Raw genomic sequence first — 16,599 nt, 5'->3', positions numbered from 1 at the left:
AGCAATTGAGAGCGTCCTAGGCTGCGTTATAGAATTGAAGCATTCTGTAATTCTGGAATAGATATAGATTAGATTCTGTAATTCTATAGAATTGAAGCATTCTGTGAATTGAACCAGTTATCTGTTGAATCAATCAAGAGTTTTGAAGCTACTTACTTCGGCTTATAGTATGGCCAATGTTTGTTGATGTGCGATTTGTGTGAAGGTGTTAAAAGTTTTGTTGGAATGTCCACTCCTTCTCATCGAAAGGTTTGTGCGTGAGTTGCGTATAGCTGCAAAGCTTTTTCCAATACAATTAAACGATATTTATTGGCATTGACTTTGATGCCACGATCTAAATTCTTTAGTGGAGTGCATTAGCCTTTATTCAATTTTTATGAAAGGTTCTGTCCTGTAATTTTATACAATACAAGCATCATTTTTCTTAAAAAAAAATAAAACTTAATTCAAATCTGTAGTAAAGATCCTTAACTGAAAACTTCTCACTAATTCTTACATATATTTAGGTAGACGATGCGCTTTTGTCTTCGTGGTACAATGAAATATTTTTTTATCTACACTAAAAGTGACACAGTGTAAACAAATAGTTTTTTGGGATATTTGATCATCCCTTTGGGGCTTATTTGTTTAAATTGACAATATGCCTGACGGGGAAAGAATTTCAATCTTCTTGTAAGTCTTTTATGCATAGAATTGGATAAGATTGTAAAGCTATTCACTAGGGAAGCTTTTCCATCGTCTATCGACAGATCTATATATACACGTATTATATAGTTATTGAAGTTTAGGGAATAAATTGTTGAGTTCAAAAAGCGGACAAATGATATCAATGGAAGGGAAAATTTCTCCAAGGAATTTACCCTCAAGTAAATATCCCATTCCTCCAAAGTTTTTTTTCATCGTCAATCTATCTCATTTTGCAATATTTCAGCAAAAATTGCCTCGTGTGCAGTATGGAATTTGTAGAATTTTCCGCAAAACGGAAAATTATAGCTCCCACTTGAATTTACAGGCCCATTCTTTCCTGTCTTCTACTTCCATTTCCGTGTGTGAGTTATCTAATGATATAGATAGTGATTGATGATAATATTTATATATCCGAAGTTACTATCGCGAGGATTCTTTCATCCTCGTCATCAAATTAGCGCTTTATTCTAACTTTTTTAATTTAATGTCCTATTTTATACATATTGTCGTATAATTCTGTATTGTATAATTCAATGCTCTCATGAGGGACATTCAGGTTTAAATTAGTTTTTTTTTCATGAATGCGTTGTAGACTACCTCATTTATTGCTTTTTAACAATTTAACAATTCATTTTGCTGTGATGAATTCTAAAGGGAATAGGATGACGATGTAGGAGGGCACAGTGCAGAAGTATTGCAGACTTTTCAACATTTTCTCATAGAAATTACTCCACTCAGGTGTAATTATATACTGTGAGATGAAAAATTCAAAATGACTTTTACTCTACTGAAATGTTGAGTTTTCACATTTTCCACTTGTCTCAATTGTTTAGAAATTGTTAAGAATTAGAAATTTTACGGTTAACTTCGTGCCCTACATTACTTCCCCTGGTACATAGCATTTTATCCCACTATACCAACTGGAACATGGAAGTGGTACATTAATGAATTCACCGGGGTGACTTCCTGTGGTGGATGCTAAACAAAGAGAATGAATGATTTCAGTATGTGTTGGTGCGCGGTGAGAGTTTACCGCTGATAAACATAAAAGAAATATTACTAAAATTGACCCTCGTTCATTTACAAAATAGCATAGTATGGAAAACGAACAGTATCGCAATTTTGTTAAAAATCATCAGGATGTAAATAAAGCAAAGTAAAATATTCCTGATTTTACGCACATTTTAAAGTACAACAGAGTTTTTGACCTTTTGACTTTAAAAGGACATTTCAGACAGTTTTTCCTTCTCAAATTGCTCCTTTTCGTAACGATGGTAAGAATTGATAAACCCTACAATAAAAAGGGGCATTTACAATAAAAATTTGGAGTGAAGAGTAAATTGAATTCTTCATCTATTTCATAATCTAAAATATCCAAAAAGAGAATTTAATACGTAACAGATCAGGAAAAAAAGATAGGAAATTACTAGACAGGAAAACTTTCGACACTTTTCAGTACTCTTCATACGGATAAGGACTCTTTAATAATGTTCTAAAATTTCAAGGGGTATCTCATATGAAGAAACTCTTGTCAAATGCTTGAGAGAGTTTTCGAGGAAATTGAGAAACTATAGAAAGCCTTGTCAGCAAAAGGAGAAATGAGCAATAAGTAACCCATTGCAAATTTTATTTGCTCAGCCTGGCAGTATCAAATAATTTTATAGGGTTGAAAGAACGCTTCTTTGACAAGGAACCCCTATTGACACTTTTGTCAAAATGATGAAATTTATTTAATGTATCTGGTAAAGTGCAAGTAATAGGGGAAAGTGCTCTCCCTTCGAATGTTCATGCCTTTGAATAATGTGATTTTTTTTTGTTTTTTGTAAGAGATTTACATTAAATTATCACGGAATTATCAACAACTGATGATAATCCAACTAATATTAATAGAACTGTGTAAGTCTCTTAGGAAAACTAAAAGAAAATTCACATTATTCGAAGGCATGAACGTTCGAAGGGAGAGTACTTTCCCCTATGATGTTCTTTCTGTAATCTACCTTTTTCTATAAAAAGATATGTTCAAATTTCATATCCTAAATCGGTACTAAAAGTGTCAATAAGTATGATATGATAAATTCTTAAAGTATCAATAGGTGTTCCTTTCACCCTAACTCCGCCTATTGTTATACTGTGATCCAGTTAATCACCTCAGATTAATTTCACTATCAAGCAAGTGATGGAAAACTATTCCGTCACTATGAATTGCGATATTTTATCATAAGATTGGGGTCCTAGGTTTGTAAATGGGGCTTCAAAATTTGTAAATCGCGATATTGTGACTCATATACAAGTAGTTATAGGGTAAGTGTGCCAAATTTCGGCATAGTTGCATGCAAGCGTCAAAGTTTCAAGTTAGAAATGTAATATTTAAAATACAAATTGATTTTTTTTTAATCTTTCTTCTGAAAGAGTGTTGCTTGAAACCTTGTAAAGAGTTTACTGTCTTTATTTACTCTAAAATCGTTCTTAATACATTTTAAAATGAATAAAAATATAGACATAGCTTTGGTGCCCTATTTCGGCCACCTTCATTCTCATAGTTCCTTGCCCTTCGGAAATTCTTCCAATGTCTTTTTCACGTCATCTCGTTTGGCAAAGTTACATTTTTTGTTATTCTTTTGCATTGTATAATCTCTAGAGTACGTAAAATCTAAACGTTCATGGAAATTCGAGGAACAAAAAAGGTGGCCGAAATTGCAAGCTGGCCGGAATTTGGCACACTTACCCTAAGTGATTTATTGATGGAAATTAAATAAATTTCTTTTTAGTGTTAACGCAATAAAAAAGGCATTAAAAATTTTCAGTTTGTCAACTCCCGGACGACTTTACCTACAAAAACAGACCCTCAGTTGTTTAGTGGATCGTGAATAAACGAGAAAAAATGAAAATTCGAAATGAATTTTAGTGATTTTGACCAAAAAAAAAAGAAAAAAACAGTAACTTCTTTGTACAATTTTGAAGAATTATTAACACGTCAATAACTCCCGACCGAATATTTAACTCCAAGAGAGAGAATTCTAAAATTTCGTAAAGTTCTTACCAGTGAAAAAATCAAAATGAAAATCTCACTTCAGATTTTTCACAACTGCTAGAATTGCGATTCTCAGATTGTGAGTGAAAAGTGACTGACAGAAATTATAGAAGCTTTTGCTAGAATGCCAAAAGTTTTCAGGTTGATTGTGTGTCTGAATGTTTCTTTGAAACGTCATTATTTCACTGTATTTTGTGTTAAAGAAAATATTTTTTGCACAGTTCTGTGAACTAAATATGATGAAGTGATGATATTGAAAGATATTCTGTAACTTGTGATATCTTCACGCGAAACGCTCCCTTTGAGGTTATGTTGCATACTTTTCAATTTTGCAGGGAAGACGATATTATCACTCGCTGAAGCCAGAGAAAGATCTTTCTACATATATTTATCTTGTGAAAAAACACTACATCATTTCTAATAGTGAATTCTAGTGTTTTATACAGTTACCAAGTAAAAATTTTGGTGAAAATCTTAAGTTTAATTAAAATCTGAACACACTTTCCGTCTTGCTTCACGCAAGTTACGGAATAACTTTTCTAGTAGTCGTGAAAGAAAGATTCTGAATCTTTCAATCTCTAATGAAGCGTTCGCAGAGTTAGAAATCCTACCCATTGATTTGTCTGTCCAAGTACAAACGGTCTTGTATATTGCGCCATTGAGATCCTAAATTTTGTCAGTAGGAAAGTCCCCATGTTTTGGACGGTCCCAAGCTTCATAATGACTAAATTTTTGCTACGTTTTTGAATAAATGTGACTCCGGAATACTTATATTTTAAAAATATGACACTCTGTCCTAGTTGTTAAAATATGGATGTTATCAGTCCCATTTATTGAAATACACAGGAAAAATTTAGTCATTAGATGAGGTACCTTCGAGCGGTTAAGGGAATCACTCGTAGAGATCGAGTGAGGAATGTGGCCGTTCGTGAGGAACTAAGAGTCGAGGAGCTGCTTCTTCGGGTTGAGAGATCACAACTTCGATGGTATGGACATGTTCAACGCATGAATGAAGAAAGATTCTCCAGAAAAGCTATGCAAGCCATTGTGAGGAGACCTCGGCCTCGAGGCAGACCTAGGACAAGGTGGCTGAATCAAATTCAGAATCTTGCCTTGGAACGCCTCGGGATCGAACCCGAACATCTTCCTGAAGTGGCGGAGGATCGACAAGCGTGGGCTTCTAATTTGGATGTCATGGGCCCGCGACCCCAATAGGGATAAGCGGTTGAAAATGAATGAATGAATTTAGTCATTATGAAGCTTGGTGCCTTACAAAGCATGGGCACTTTCCCCTAATATCTCGAATTGTCATGCACTAAAGGAATTAGTACGCGTTCATCGATTACAGGTTCGTTCCATAAATCCTTTGCTGCCACATTTTATAGGCTAAATGCTCGAAGATCTGAGGGTTCTAGGGAAATTTATGCCTGAGAATTTAGGGCTTTCTTTTTATATATATTTTTTCTTTTCTTTCAGAATGCAACGGAGGTTTCCAAAGCAAGGTCGGGTCACTCGCTGGAATTCAGACATGACACATGACCTTAATTTGATGTAAGTTTGAAAGAAAAACATGCTGAAATTTCTGACATTCAGACCGCACACAACATAAACAAAAATATCGATTGACAGTTAAATACTCTAGACACGAAAGATTTCTCAAATCAAATTTGAGAACTACGAGGTGGAAAAGTGAATCTTCATTTCAGAAAAAAGAATCTGACATGACTTCTTATTTTCGGAGGATTTATCAATTTGGGAAATTGATTAGCTGGATTGGATTGAATTATAAGATAAAAACAAGTAAATAGGTTAGTTTCCTTATCCTTATCCTTATAATCGGAAATATCTCCGATTTCGTAGGAGATAATATATTTTGGGAAAATGGGTTGGGAAACATTTACATCGCGTACTGAATTTGCGGGGCGGCTGAACTTTTTAGAGGGGCAGTAGCCAACGCCGCCCGCCGTAAGGAAATAATTTTATACAGAATTGCCGAGGGAATCTTAAGTTCAGAATTTAGGACATCTGCTGTATAGGAAATTTTCCAGACGATGGTTGGAGCATTTTCTCGGGGAGAAAAGTTGAGAAGATTTGGGGGGGTTGATTCATTGAGAAGAAAGTTCAGCTCATTAGGCGAGTATGGGCATGCAAAGAATTTGCTAGCAAAGTGCCATGTACAGTGCGAAACCGACCCAATTTCGTGTTGGGAAAATCTATAGGAGAAGGACGCAACAGTGTGTCTGGCAGGACTTTTCCGACTGAGCGCTATTTAAACTTGACCTGCAATCTTCTGGAGCTCTTGCCCTCCACCACAGTTTTTGCACTTGTGCGCACACTGGTGGTGGGTTTTTGCACATTAGGTATAGCGCATGAGCTTTCTGCTGTCACGTGGGCAGTGCATCTCACTCACATGTGCTAGTTTCAACATGGTGAACCACAGCGGCTAAAGAGAGATGGCTCTAGGTGGTCTCGCGGTGCCGATGCAGAGTAGATGTTCAGTGACGGCGGCAGAGCCAAGTCAGTCACTATCAATCCCTCAATTGTGTGAGACGTGATCACAGCAATTGCGTGAGATTTCTTTTTTGTACATATCGAATTGAATTTAAGTTAGGGAACATTTTCATTAATTAATTTTTACGCAAATAGCCACGAAACAATATATTGATTGTATAGTAGTGTCTTGAGGAAATTCCCATACTATTTTTTTTTAGTTATTATCTTAGTCTTTTCGTGCCATATATTGCAACGTGGTGTGAAGGTTTCTTTGTGTTTGCCTCACAACCTGTGTTTCTCATGCTGAGGATTGGCAAGTGACTAAAAGAACGGGGTGAAAAGTTCTTTTCCCTTTTGAAGGGGAAAATTTCTGTGAAAATTCATGCAGATTGTGCTAAGATTACATATGAGTGGATTACTGGTGGAAAATGTGTAATTCGACGTGAGACTCATCAATATATTTTTTTCTGCCACATTCGCAAAAGTGAACTCATACTTTTGTCTGGCTTTACTAAAATATTGAGGTGTGAATTTGTTTTATTTATTTAATAAACATGTCGTGAGCCTTTTTCCACACTCCTAACTAAAAGTCTACCTCGAGTTATTGTTTAAATTTTCAATTTAGCCCTAATTGTTCAAAAGAATATTTATACAAAGTGATTTTTTTCTGCAATAGCATTCCTGCTACATTACCGAGGCATAATTTCTGTGACATTGTGCAAATTTATGATTTCATCGTGGTGTCATATAAATTTTCATGCTATCCTGGGAATTACTTGCCCAAAAAGTGGCTAAAATTGTCCCCAAAAATCCTGCGTAAACCCAATTATAGTATGAATTGCGCAAAGCCAAAATAAACACGCGTCATATTGACAGTCGGATCAGGCGTTAGAAACATTTTATCGGGCTCAATAGTGGCCGTTATAGCAAACAAAATTTAAAATGTCTAACCATTGCATTTTGTTCAACACAGATCTCACATGGAAAATTAGAATGTCTATCGATTTTGCTCGTTAGTATACATTATCCTTGCAAATTTACCTTCAAAGTACACACAGGTAGTTTTGAGGACCCTTTTCGAGGGCATTTCGTGATGCCAATTAATGACCATTGCCGCGCGCCATTGAACTAAAAGCTTTTTACCGTGATTTCAGTTATTATTTTCCACTTGAAAAAAAAATCAACGCAATTAATGTGGCAATTTGCGATAACATATTCCAAATGCTATATCTTATCATGTATGGCACAAAATTCTGATAAAGAAGTTATTAGGGTGTATGCCAGATGGTGAGAATAGAATATTTAGTACAAGTAAATAAACATTGATGTATGACTTCCGAACAATTTCCAATGTTTGCAATTTTCTTGCAAACTCTCTTAGCTTCACAATATAGTAGTTTATTCTTTATTCACGTGAATCACTCTTGTATGCTTTCAAGAGCATCCGAGATTGAAGGGCTGACGAGAACCCTTTTGTGCAGTACCAAGAAAGTACTAACAGTATTCGCTTAAATGATTTTTCAGAAGAGTGAAGAAATCATTGTTCTCAATAGTTAAATACACTAAAATGGAATTTTTGATTGAGCTTTGCAGGAAGTGTTGAATGACTCATTTACGCGCTATGTTTACAAATAGTATTATCAAACTATCTAAGTGAATTATCATGTCTTCACAGAATTTAGCAGTGATGAATATTGTCTCTTAGTAAATGCCAAAAATAGTGCAATGACTTGAGGAATTTATTAAGTTATGTAAACATAATCACCAAGTGTTATACGATACAGGTTGATTCGCTTGTAGTGAGACTGATGTTTCCAAGGATTTAGGGGGTTTCTCCAACTTTTCATTACTTTTACTAACTACAAGACAAACTTTAGAACAAGTAAAACCTTATTTGAGCAAACTTTGAAATTCTTCCGGTAAATTTGGTCTCAAATTGTTTGCAGTGGTATAATATTGCACTATTGCACGTGCTAAAAATAGAGCAATTATTTATTTATTTACGGAATTTTACGGTTTTGGAAAATTATGTTTTGTGTAGAAGAAGGCTTATGGGCTTCGAACATTTCGTATCGTATCATATTTCGTATAGAATATTACACTGGAAAGTTAATTATTCCCAAAGTTAAAGGGGTTTAAAATCTTAAAAATTCTATACTCAGTATGTAATATCTCAGCTTGAAATTGTTCTCCTGTAAAGTTGGCCATTCGTGACCTATTCGTTTTATATTCTGAGCCATAGATATTTTTTTCCATTTTCGTTTAATTAATCTGACCTATTTTAACTGGAAATGTGTGACTTAAACCAGCTATTAAAATATGTCATAAATATAGGAAAAATGTTAGATGTTTGAACGTTTGAAGCCAGAGTGTGTGCGAACCCTGAATGCCTTGTTTTATTATCCGCTGGTAACTGCCAGACCTAGATGTCTCAATCTTCAAGCAAGCTTCAGATCTTAAGTTTAGTTATATTGCTTAAATTTAATCATTTCACGATATACGAGTTTTATAGAGAAGTTTTTTTCTTCCTAAAACAGTAGAGTAAGACCAGTTATTTCTTTAGAGTTTTATTATATTACTCATCTTGCTTTTATTTAAAAATTAGAAACATTCGGCAACGATGGTAAATCTCCAATCTAAAGATCGTATTAGACTAAAGGCTTAACCCTGTTTTTGAAATACCTCTAATTTGAAAACAACAAACTATTATTAGTAAAATATCATATTTATCAGTAGGCCAAAGCTTTGAGGCTTCGCACACACTTAAGCTTTGGACACTTCATTTTTTCCCATATTCCTTTAATGAATCTGACCTATGGCGATATATATTTGCGTAGCTAGTATTAGGGTAGACCTTTTGAGGGCGCTGCATGCGGAAGTGCGGAATTAATACCGCACGATTCGGTTTGCTGTAAACTCTAACTTTTCAGTTTTTTTTTTCTTTATGCGCACAAAATTTTTCAACAAGGTTTTGTGATTTAAAACTGTTGAAAAATTCTAAAAATTACCACTATTATAGTTTGATCATATTTTTTCACACTATTATAGTGTGTTAAATTTTTAAACAAAAATTGTGTAAAAATTGTTGGATTTCCATTTAAGACTTATACTTCAGTCGAGATGCTTTTCATTGGGAAAAAGTCATATATAGAACATCAAATATATAATATATATGCATAATAAGTATATCGTAAAGATTCGAGCATCAGATATAATCATTTCTCATTTGGGGGATACCGAGTACATGAAAAAACATTAAAAATGTCTAAAAAGGCAAAAAAAATCAAAATCTTCTTCAACAATTTTTGAGTTTACACAGAAAAATTCAACAAATTTTAAATTCAACAACTTTAAATTAAACAATTTTAAATTAAACACTTTTTCCAAATTTAACACAATAATAGTGGTGTGAAAGATTACACACTATAATAGTGTTATTTTTTTACTGTGTAGCTCTAATTAGCGAAAGTGTAAGGTCGGCTTCAGACCTGGCTCATGTCAGTTCCTCGCTAAGATGGCTTTGTTAGTGACTGAGTATGAGACAGAAACTTTTTCAGACCTAAATTGAGATTTAATGCTTAGATTCTGACAACGTTGAAATCTGGAGGCTTGTCAAATGGAATTTTCCGAAAAGATAAACAAAGTGCGCTTTTAAACGTTTATGAACATATTTTTCTCTCGAGTATTTTAGTGAAATTTCATTTTGTGTTTTTTTGGTATCTCAGTTTTTCATTCAAAACATCACACACTGGGATCGCTGGGGTGCGTCATCATTGATAAGCCACTAACAAAGCACTAGGGGAAAATGCTCTCCCTTCGAACGTTCATGCCTTCGAATAATATGAATTTACTTTTAGTTTTTCTAAGAGATTTACGCATTATTATTAAATATTGGTTAGTTTATCATCAATTATTGATAATTATGTGATAATCATGTGTAAATTTCTTTAAAAAAAATAGAAGAAATTCACATTATTCGAAAGCATGAATGTTCGAAGGGAGAGCAGTTTCTCCTAAACATTTATTTCTACTAGGACTTAGCTAAGTCTAAAAATTTTTGAGTTTAGTCACAACTCGATCTTTTCAGAGTATGACTTAATCGGTAAAGCGGTCTTGAGACTAGTGGCTTAGCCCAGTTCCCGAAGGTCCGGATTTACTAAACATCTAGCAATTGCAGTAACTTTTCAATTCATATTAAGTCAGTTGCTATAAATGTACGTACAATATTTAGTAAAAATTTTCTTCTAAATATTGTGTATTGAGAAATTACAGCAGTTAAGCCATAAAGCTGGGCCTTAGGTCTGAACACCGTATAAGTCTCATGCCCTAGACACACTTACGACTAAAGTCCAGAGACGACTAAGCTAGTTCATAGCCAAGTCAGTTCCTGACACACTACAAATAAGGATTAGCATTCACTGGTATCCACAAAACATAACTTTCGTGGGTTTTTATGCAGATATTTCTACTAAAATGTACTAATAGTCCTCTGAAAATGAAACTATTTGTAATATCATGTCTCAGTACACGTGCAATAATTATTGTCAATTACAATTACTTGTGAGGTGGCAGCTAACTCGCGACTTAAACCAATTTAGGCGATTCTAGTGAATAATTCTTGTTGTTATTCGTGAATTGAGGCGCTCGGAGCAAAAAAACTCTAAATCGCATGCATTTCCCTATTAAAATAGCGTTTTTTTGCTCTGAGCTCCCCAAATGTGAAGTAAATTTAAAAGTAGTTTCATTTTCAAAGGATTACCAGTGCATTCCAGTAGAAATATCTGCATAAAACCCACAAAAGTTATGATTTGTGAGTGCCAAAAAATGTTAAGCCTCGTTTGTAGTGTGTCAGGAACTTACTAGGCTATGAACGAGCTTAGTCGTCTCTGGACTTTAGTCGTAAGTGTGTCCAGGACATCAGTCATTAGTCTCTAGTCTGAAGTCCGTATGACCATGAGTGCTTCAGAGCTTCAGACGCACACTATTTATTAGAGAACGTCTAACCAACGACTCCTGTACATGATAATATAAAGAAGTCGTCGCTCTAATATACCTCTCACTCTATATAATCGAAGATCACCGGTTGCAGTTCGGGAGTACATTTGCAACACTCAGAATGAACTTGTTTAGCAACTTATTTCTCTTTGATTGTTTTTTCTTCTTGTTTTTCATTTTTTATTGAATCTGAATATGGAGAAAATATGAAAGTGTTCGAAACCAGAGTATGTGCGAGTCCGAAAGCCTTCCCCTATGCATTACATTTTATCTAATTATTGAAATAACATTAAGTGGAAAAGAGCATTCGGTTTCCTCACAATAAAATAAAGAAATTCACAGTTGAGACAATTTAACTGAATGGGGTTCTTCTTTCCTTGATCAGTCTTTGAATTATTTATCAGATTGAACCGCGACTTTAGGTATGTAATAGGTAATTCATTTCAAAGAAGTAAAATCGTAACCTTGGCCTTGTTAAGGGAGAGGACATATTAGAAAATGAGTGAAATTTCTTTATTCTTTCAAAATAAGATTCAGATAAAATTTGTAGACAATTATTAATAATAAAGAAAGAGTTATAAATAGAAGAAAAATCATATTGAAGATCTGTACAAGTAAATAATAGGAAATGTGTCGTCTATTAATGGAATTTGAATGATAGACTTTACTATTATGCTTTTTTTCTCTCTCCTATCCAACTGTCATCTATTTACCTATTGAACTTAATTTGATTTTGATTGCCTCGTTATCATTTCAGATTCCAAATCAACGCGATTGACGTTGGAGTTGTGTCCAATTGCGCGAGAAAAGGGTGTCTTTTCGTCACATGAACCCATGCTCTTTGGCAGGTGGGAGAGAGTGACCCTTGATAGAAAAGGGTGCCCTCACTGCCATGTTGCGTGCGTGGGAGTTAGAAGAAATTTTCTGATTTCATTGAAATCCAATAAGGACGGAAAATACCGTCATTTTGCCATTTGCCGTAGTTAAAAGGCAGCAAAGGAGCAAGAATCCTGAGATAAATTTATGTATGTGTGTGTCTCAATGAATCACATTTGAAAATGCTAAGTGTGTGCAATTAGTGTGGAATTCAGCAATTTACCGTGTATTCCATCTACGAAGTTTGTGGTGCTGAAGAATATTTGGAACATCTTTCCGAACGCACAAGTAGCACAAGAGAAGGAAAAGTTGAGCACGAAAATGCTGAAGCAGAAGCGTAATCCAAATCCAAAACCGGTAAGAAGAATTTAATTATTTCACATGAGACTAATAATTTAAATGCATTTTATTAATTGCTGAATTAATTAGCATTATAAACTTGACATTGAGGTAGAAAATGTCTATTAATAAGAAAGGAAAATTATTGTAGGTATTTAATCATTTTTGGATGAAGATGTGGGAAACTGTGTGAATTTTGACGGCCAGTCCATTCGCATCGATTTTGGCCATATGCCAAGTTTTCCTGTTTTTCCAACAGACACACTCCTTTCATCAGATCCACAACATCTTCTGCACCACATGCTCAGTTTTGGTGATTTTCCGCATTGTAAAATTGGGATCGTTATTGGGTTGTTGTCAAAATGCTTCAATGAAAAGTTTTTAATGATATAGAAAATGTTGTTGCTCAAAACTGTCAACAATAATAGTTCTTTATCTGTCTTGATGGTTTTCTTATCCCTTGGAGTCCACTAATAAAATTGGTAATTGAGGTCAACGAAAGTTATTGTAGTAAAACTTTCTTATAACCAAATTATAATATTGGAAAGGTTGCGATTTTCATATACATATGACAAATTTTCAGAGACTTACCAGAAACCTATGGATTTCCTAGAGATCAAATGGTTAGAGATAACGATTTGAGATATTCGAGGGACCCCCACTTAACTTAACCTTCAAACAAGTTTCATTCTTCTGCCCTACTTCTCTGAAAAAAACCCTACTTCTCTGTGATTTGCAAAGACAGACCTTAAACCAGAGGTGAGCAAAATCGATTGAAACCGAATAAACGTCAATGTAGGTTTGTCCAGGTAGCGTTTTAATCATTGACGTACACTTTTAATTTGACGTTTGTTCAGTTTCAAATTCAAACTGTTTTTGATCACCTCTGCTTTAACACTAAACCTACCAAGATGTAGTCAAATTGACCGGTTTAAAATTAACACATTTAATTAATTAACGACTTGGATCCGTTTACACGAACACAGCTACTACAGTCTCTGTACAATGAGTGGTTCGCTTCCACCAATTCCTTATCCTATCCAGTCCGTACTCATGCAGTACATCCCAAAGTTGTTCTCTCGGTATTCGTCATAATGTCTTTTCCAAGTCTAAAATAAGTAAAAAGTGGAATTGCATACTCCTAAACTTTTACGACAATCATCTTCAGGTTGAAAAGCTGGTCTTTGGTGCTTCCACCAGGTCTGAAATTGCATTGTTTCTCACCCAGTTTAGGCTCGACCATGTCGTTCATTAACTTTATTTACAAGATTTTATCACATATTTTAAAATCAGTTAATTGACATGAGCTGCCTTTGACAGAAAGGGGGGTGTTGGAGATAATGACTTGCATATTGCGCTTGTAATACAAAAAAATCCAACAGCTCCGGAGCTTTGGAAGCTGAAAGTTCACGAAGGAATGTACTGCGTTATCTGCAAAGGGAGTGCAACTCTCAAATTGAGTAACTCTATAAAGATAAATATTTTACGTAACTTGTGGGTTCAATTGATGCCCAAACAGTTTAGGTGAAAATTTAGTTCATATACGAAAATGCCCTTGAAATATTCTTTCAAAATCTGTCAAGGTCAAGTGTTATTTAGCTTCTAAGACCCAATTTTTCATCCGATTGAGCTAAATTTGAATAATTTTAATAGGTTTTAGGCTCCTACATATTTCTGAGCCAGTTTGAACCAAATCTTTCAATTTTTCCTGAAATAAATCAAAATACCTATTGAGTATTAAAATTAATATACTTCAAAATAACATTATAGGGGATAATTAATTTCAAATTTTTCCTAAATAAAGTCATATCTGAGTTGATCCTGCGTTGAATTAATTAAAATTAATGAACAATATTGAGCGCAAAGTTTGGCATTTATGGTTAATTCATAATTTAATTTAAACAGTTTAATTTGTTTGCGAAGAATAATTATATTTTGCCTAATTTGTTTGAAAACATATTTCATGTATTTGCATATTTTTCTTCAAAAAGTTGGTTAAATAGAATCAACGTTTTAAAATAAAAATTGGTGGTTAGTTCTCCTGGAAAATTTATACGAAAAATTGATGAGCAAATGAATTTTGGAAATATTTGAAAGTCATTTTCCTTTTTTGGGATAACATTCCTGTTTAATTTAACTTTCAGTAACAGAAGTATTTAAAAAGGATAAAAACATAACAACCCATATCATATTCCAAATGCAATACAAAAACAAACTTCTCATGCTTCATGTTTTGTGTAAAATAACATTTTTAAATTGAATCGTACATTTCATTTTGTACAATATGATTGCGAATGTAACTTACACTGGTAGTTGTTACATGGTTCTCCGGCTTTAATCGGGATTTGAGTATATTGTTGATTATATAACTAGAACTAACTAATATCGTTCCACACGTAATCAAATTGTGTTGGAAATTCTGTTACTAACTCAAAAGTTGATATTGCATAAAATTTTTAATTCTGGAGGCATTAATTTAATATGATATCACTCTGACTGTTTTTCTTGCAACAAATTGAATTTTAGAAATGAATATAGTTTTAACCTAGTTTTATCTTTCAAAGGACTCTTCTCCCTGATATTCCTGGAAATTTTCAGAGAAACCAATTAACATGTTACAACCTGGAAAGCACTTACAATTACACGTATCACTCACCGTACGAAACTTCTTGCGTTTGCAGTTTTTGAATTCTGCATATGTTTTTGATTGAGACATTTTGTGCAGATGATTCTATTTACAAACGCAGTATCAATTAACTAGAAAATGATGCGATACTCTTCTATCTGATGATTTTGATAAAAAAAATCACAGGATATAATCGACGGTAATTTATTTAATCCAGAAGAATCTCATTAGAGCCAGGGATCCTTTTTTTATCGTTCATTTTACTTCTCAATATCCTTCATTCACATACAGAGGCAAAAAAAAAACGTAGCGTTTGTACTGGAAATGTTTGAATTTTCCAATTTTCACAGTCCGTTTTTCTCTTCCTACTCTGTACTAGTCCGATGGAGTCTTCATAATTAATCAATGAACAAAAGCAAGCACACTCCGGAGGCAGTATTGCCTGCTAAATGGCCGAGAGTAAAGTGTAATGTATACAGTGAATAAGATTAGAGATATTGGAATGAAAACAATGAGGAAGGAGAATTTGCAGAGTGCTCGAAATCATAAGATTTCGATTAATGACCAATCAGACCGGGTTTATAATTTATCGCGATATTTGTTCAAAAAAGTTGTAAAACATATTATTAACATCGTCATAATTTTCAACCGCTTATCTGTATTGGGGGAGCGCGCTACATTCAGGATATATACAGGTTAACAGCCCACGTCTGTCGATCCCCTTAATGAATCTAATGACTAAATCAGAGGTGTGCAAGAACCGTTGAAACGGTTGAAACCGAATAAACGTCAAAATAAGTTTGTTTTCGTAGCATTTTGACCATTGACGTACATGTTTCAATTGACGTGTATTTGCTTTCAACGGCTCTTGCACCCCTCTGGACTAAATCATTAGATTCAATGCGATTACTTACTAAAAACGTCCAATTTTGCCCAAAATAAAGTACATAATCTTCCGAAATGTCAGCACTAAATCGTGCGTGTAATACAGACGCTGCCAAAATTACAAAACTTACTATAGGAAATTCTTCAGAACGTAGAATATTCTTCATATATTGACCCTTCAGATTATCATTTGTTCCGTTCTTTACAGAATAGTTTACTGTGGAATAATATGTATTCATTGGAAGATGTTTAAAACCACCTTGCGAACCTTTTTCAAGAAAAAAAAACAGGCTCTTTCTTAAAAAAAAAATGAAATTGATAAGCTTATATATCTTTGGAAGACAAGTATAAAACGGTAAATTTTGTTCTGAAAACATTCACAGCTCAAGTATGAAAGAATAATGTGATGAAAACATGCACCGCGGTTAAATCTTAAAACGGATGGCACTCAAAACCGTCAAATGGTTGAAATTGAGCATAAGTCCTGCATAGCTCAAACAATATTGAATCTAATTTTTTAACAGGTGTCTTAATCTAAACCATTTTATGTTTAACAGATGTGCGTGTTTTCAGAACAATATTAACAGTTTAATGCTTGAGCTGTTCAGATTGTCAATACGACCTTGAGCGTTTTATATTTAGTCTGTGCGTGTTGTCAGCACAAATT

At 34.1% G+C, this 16,599-nt stretch overlaps 2 protein-coding genes across 2 annotated transcripts in view; both read left to right on the top strand.

Annotated features, from left to right (window-relative positions):
* The window catches only part of LOC129804969 (translin), a 239,470-nt gene that overhangs the window by 104,063 nt on the left and 118,808 nt on the right, over positions 1 to 16,599 (top strand). The gene's annotated exons all lie outside the window — the stretch shown is intronic.
* Positions 6,425 to 16,599, top strand: part of LOC129804965 (transient receptor potential cation channel trpm) — a 117,903-nt gene continuing 107,728 nt past the window's right edge. Inside the window, exons 1-2 of the mRNA XM_055852755.1 lie at positions 6,425 to 6,735; positions 11,964 to 12,439. Coding sequence (XP_055708730.1) covers positions 12,404 to 12,439 — 36 coding nt within the window. The 5' untranslated portion in view covers positions 6,425 to 6,735; positions 11,964 to 12,403. The remainder of the gene's footprint in view (positions 6,736 to 11,963; positions 12,440 to 16,599) is intronic.

Source organism: Phlebotomus papatasi, chromosome 2 (genome assembly GCF_024763615.1).
Source record: "Phlebotomus papatasi isolate M1 chromosome 2, Ppap_2.1, whole genome shotgun sequence".
Lineage (NCBI taxonomy): Eukaryota > Metazoa > Arthropoda > Insecta > Diptera > Psychodidae > Phlebotomus > Phlebotomus papatasi.
This window is presented reverse-complemented; position numbering and strand designations above follow the sequence as displayed.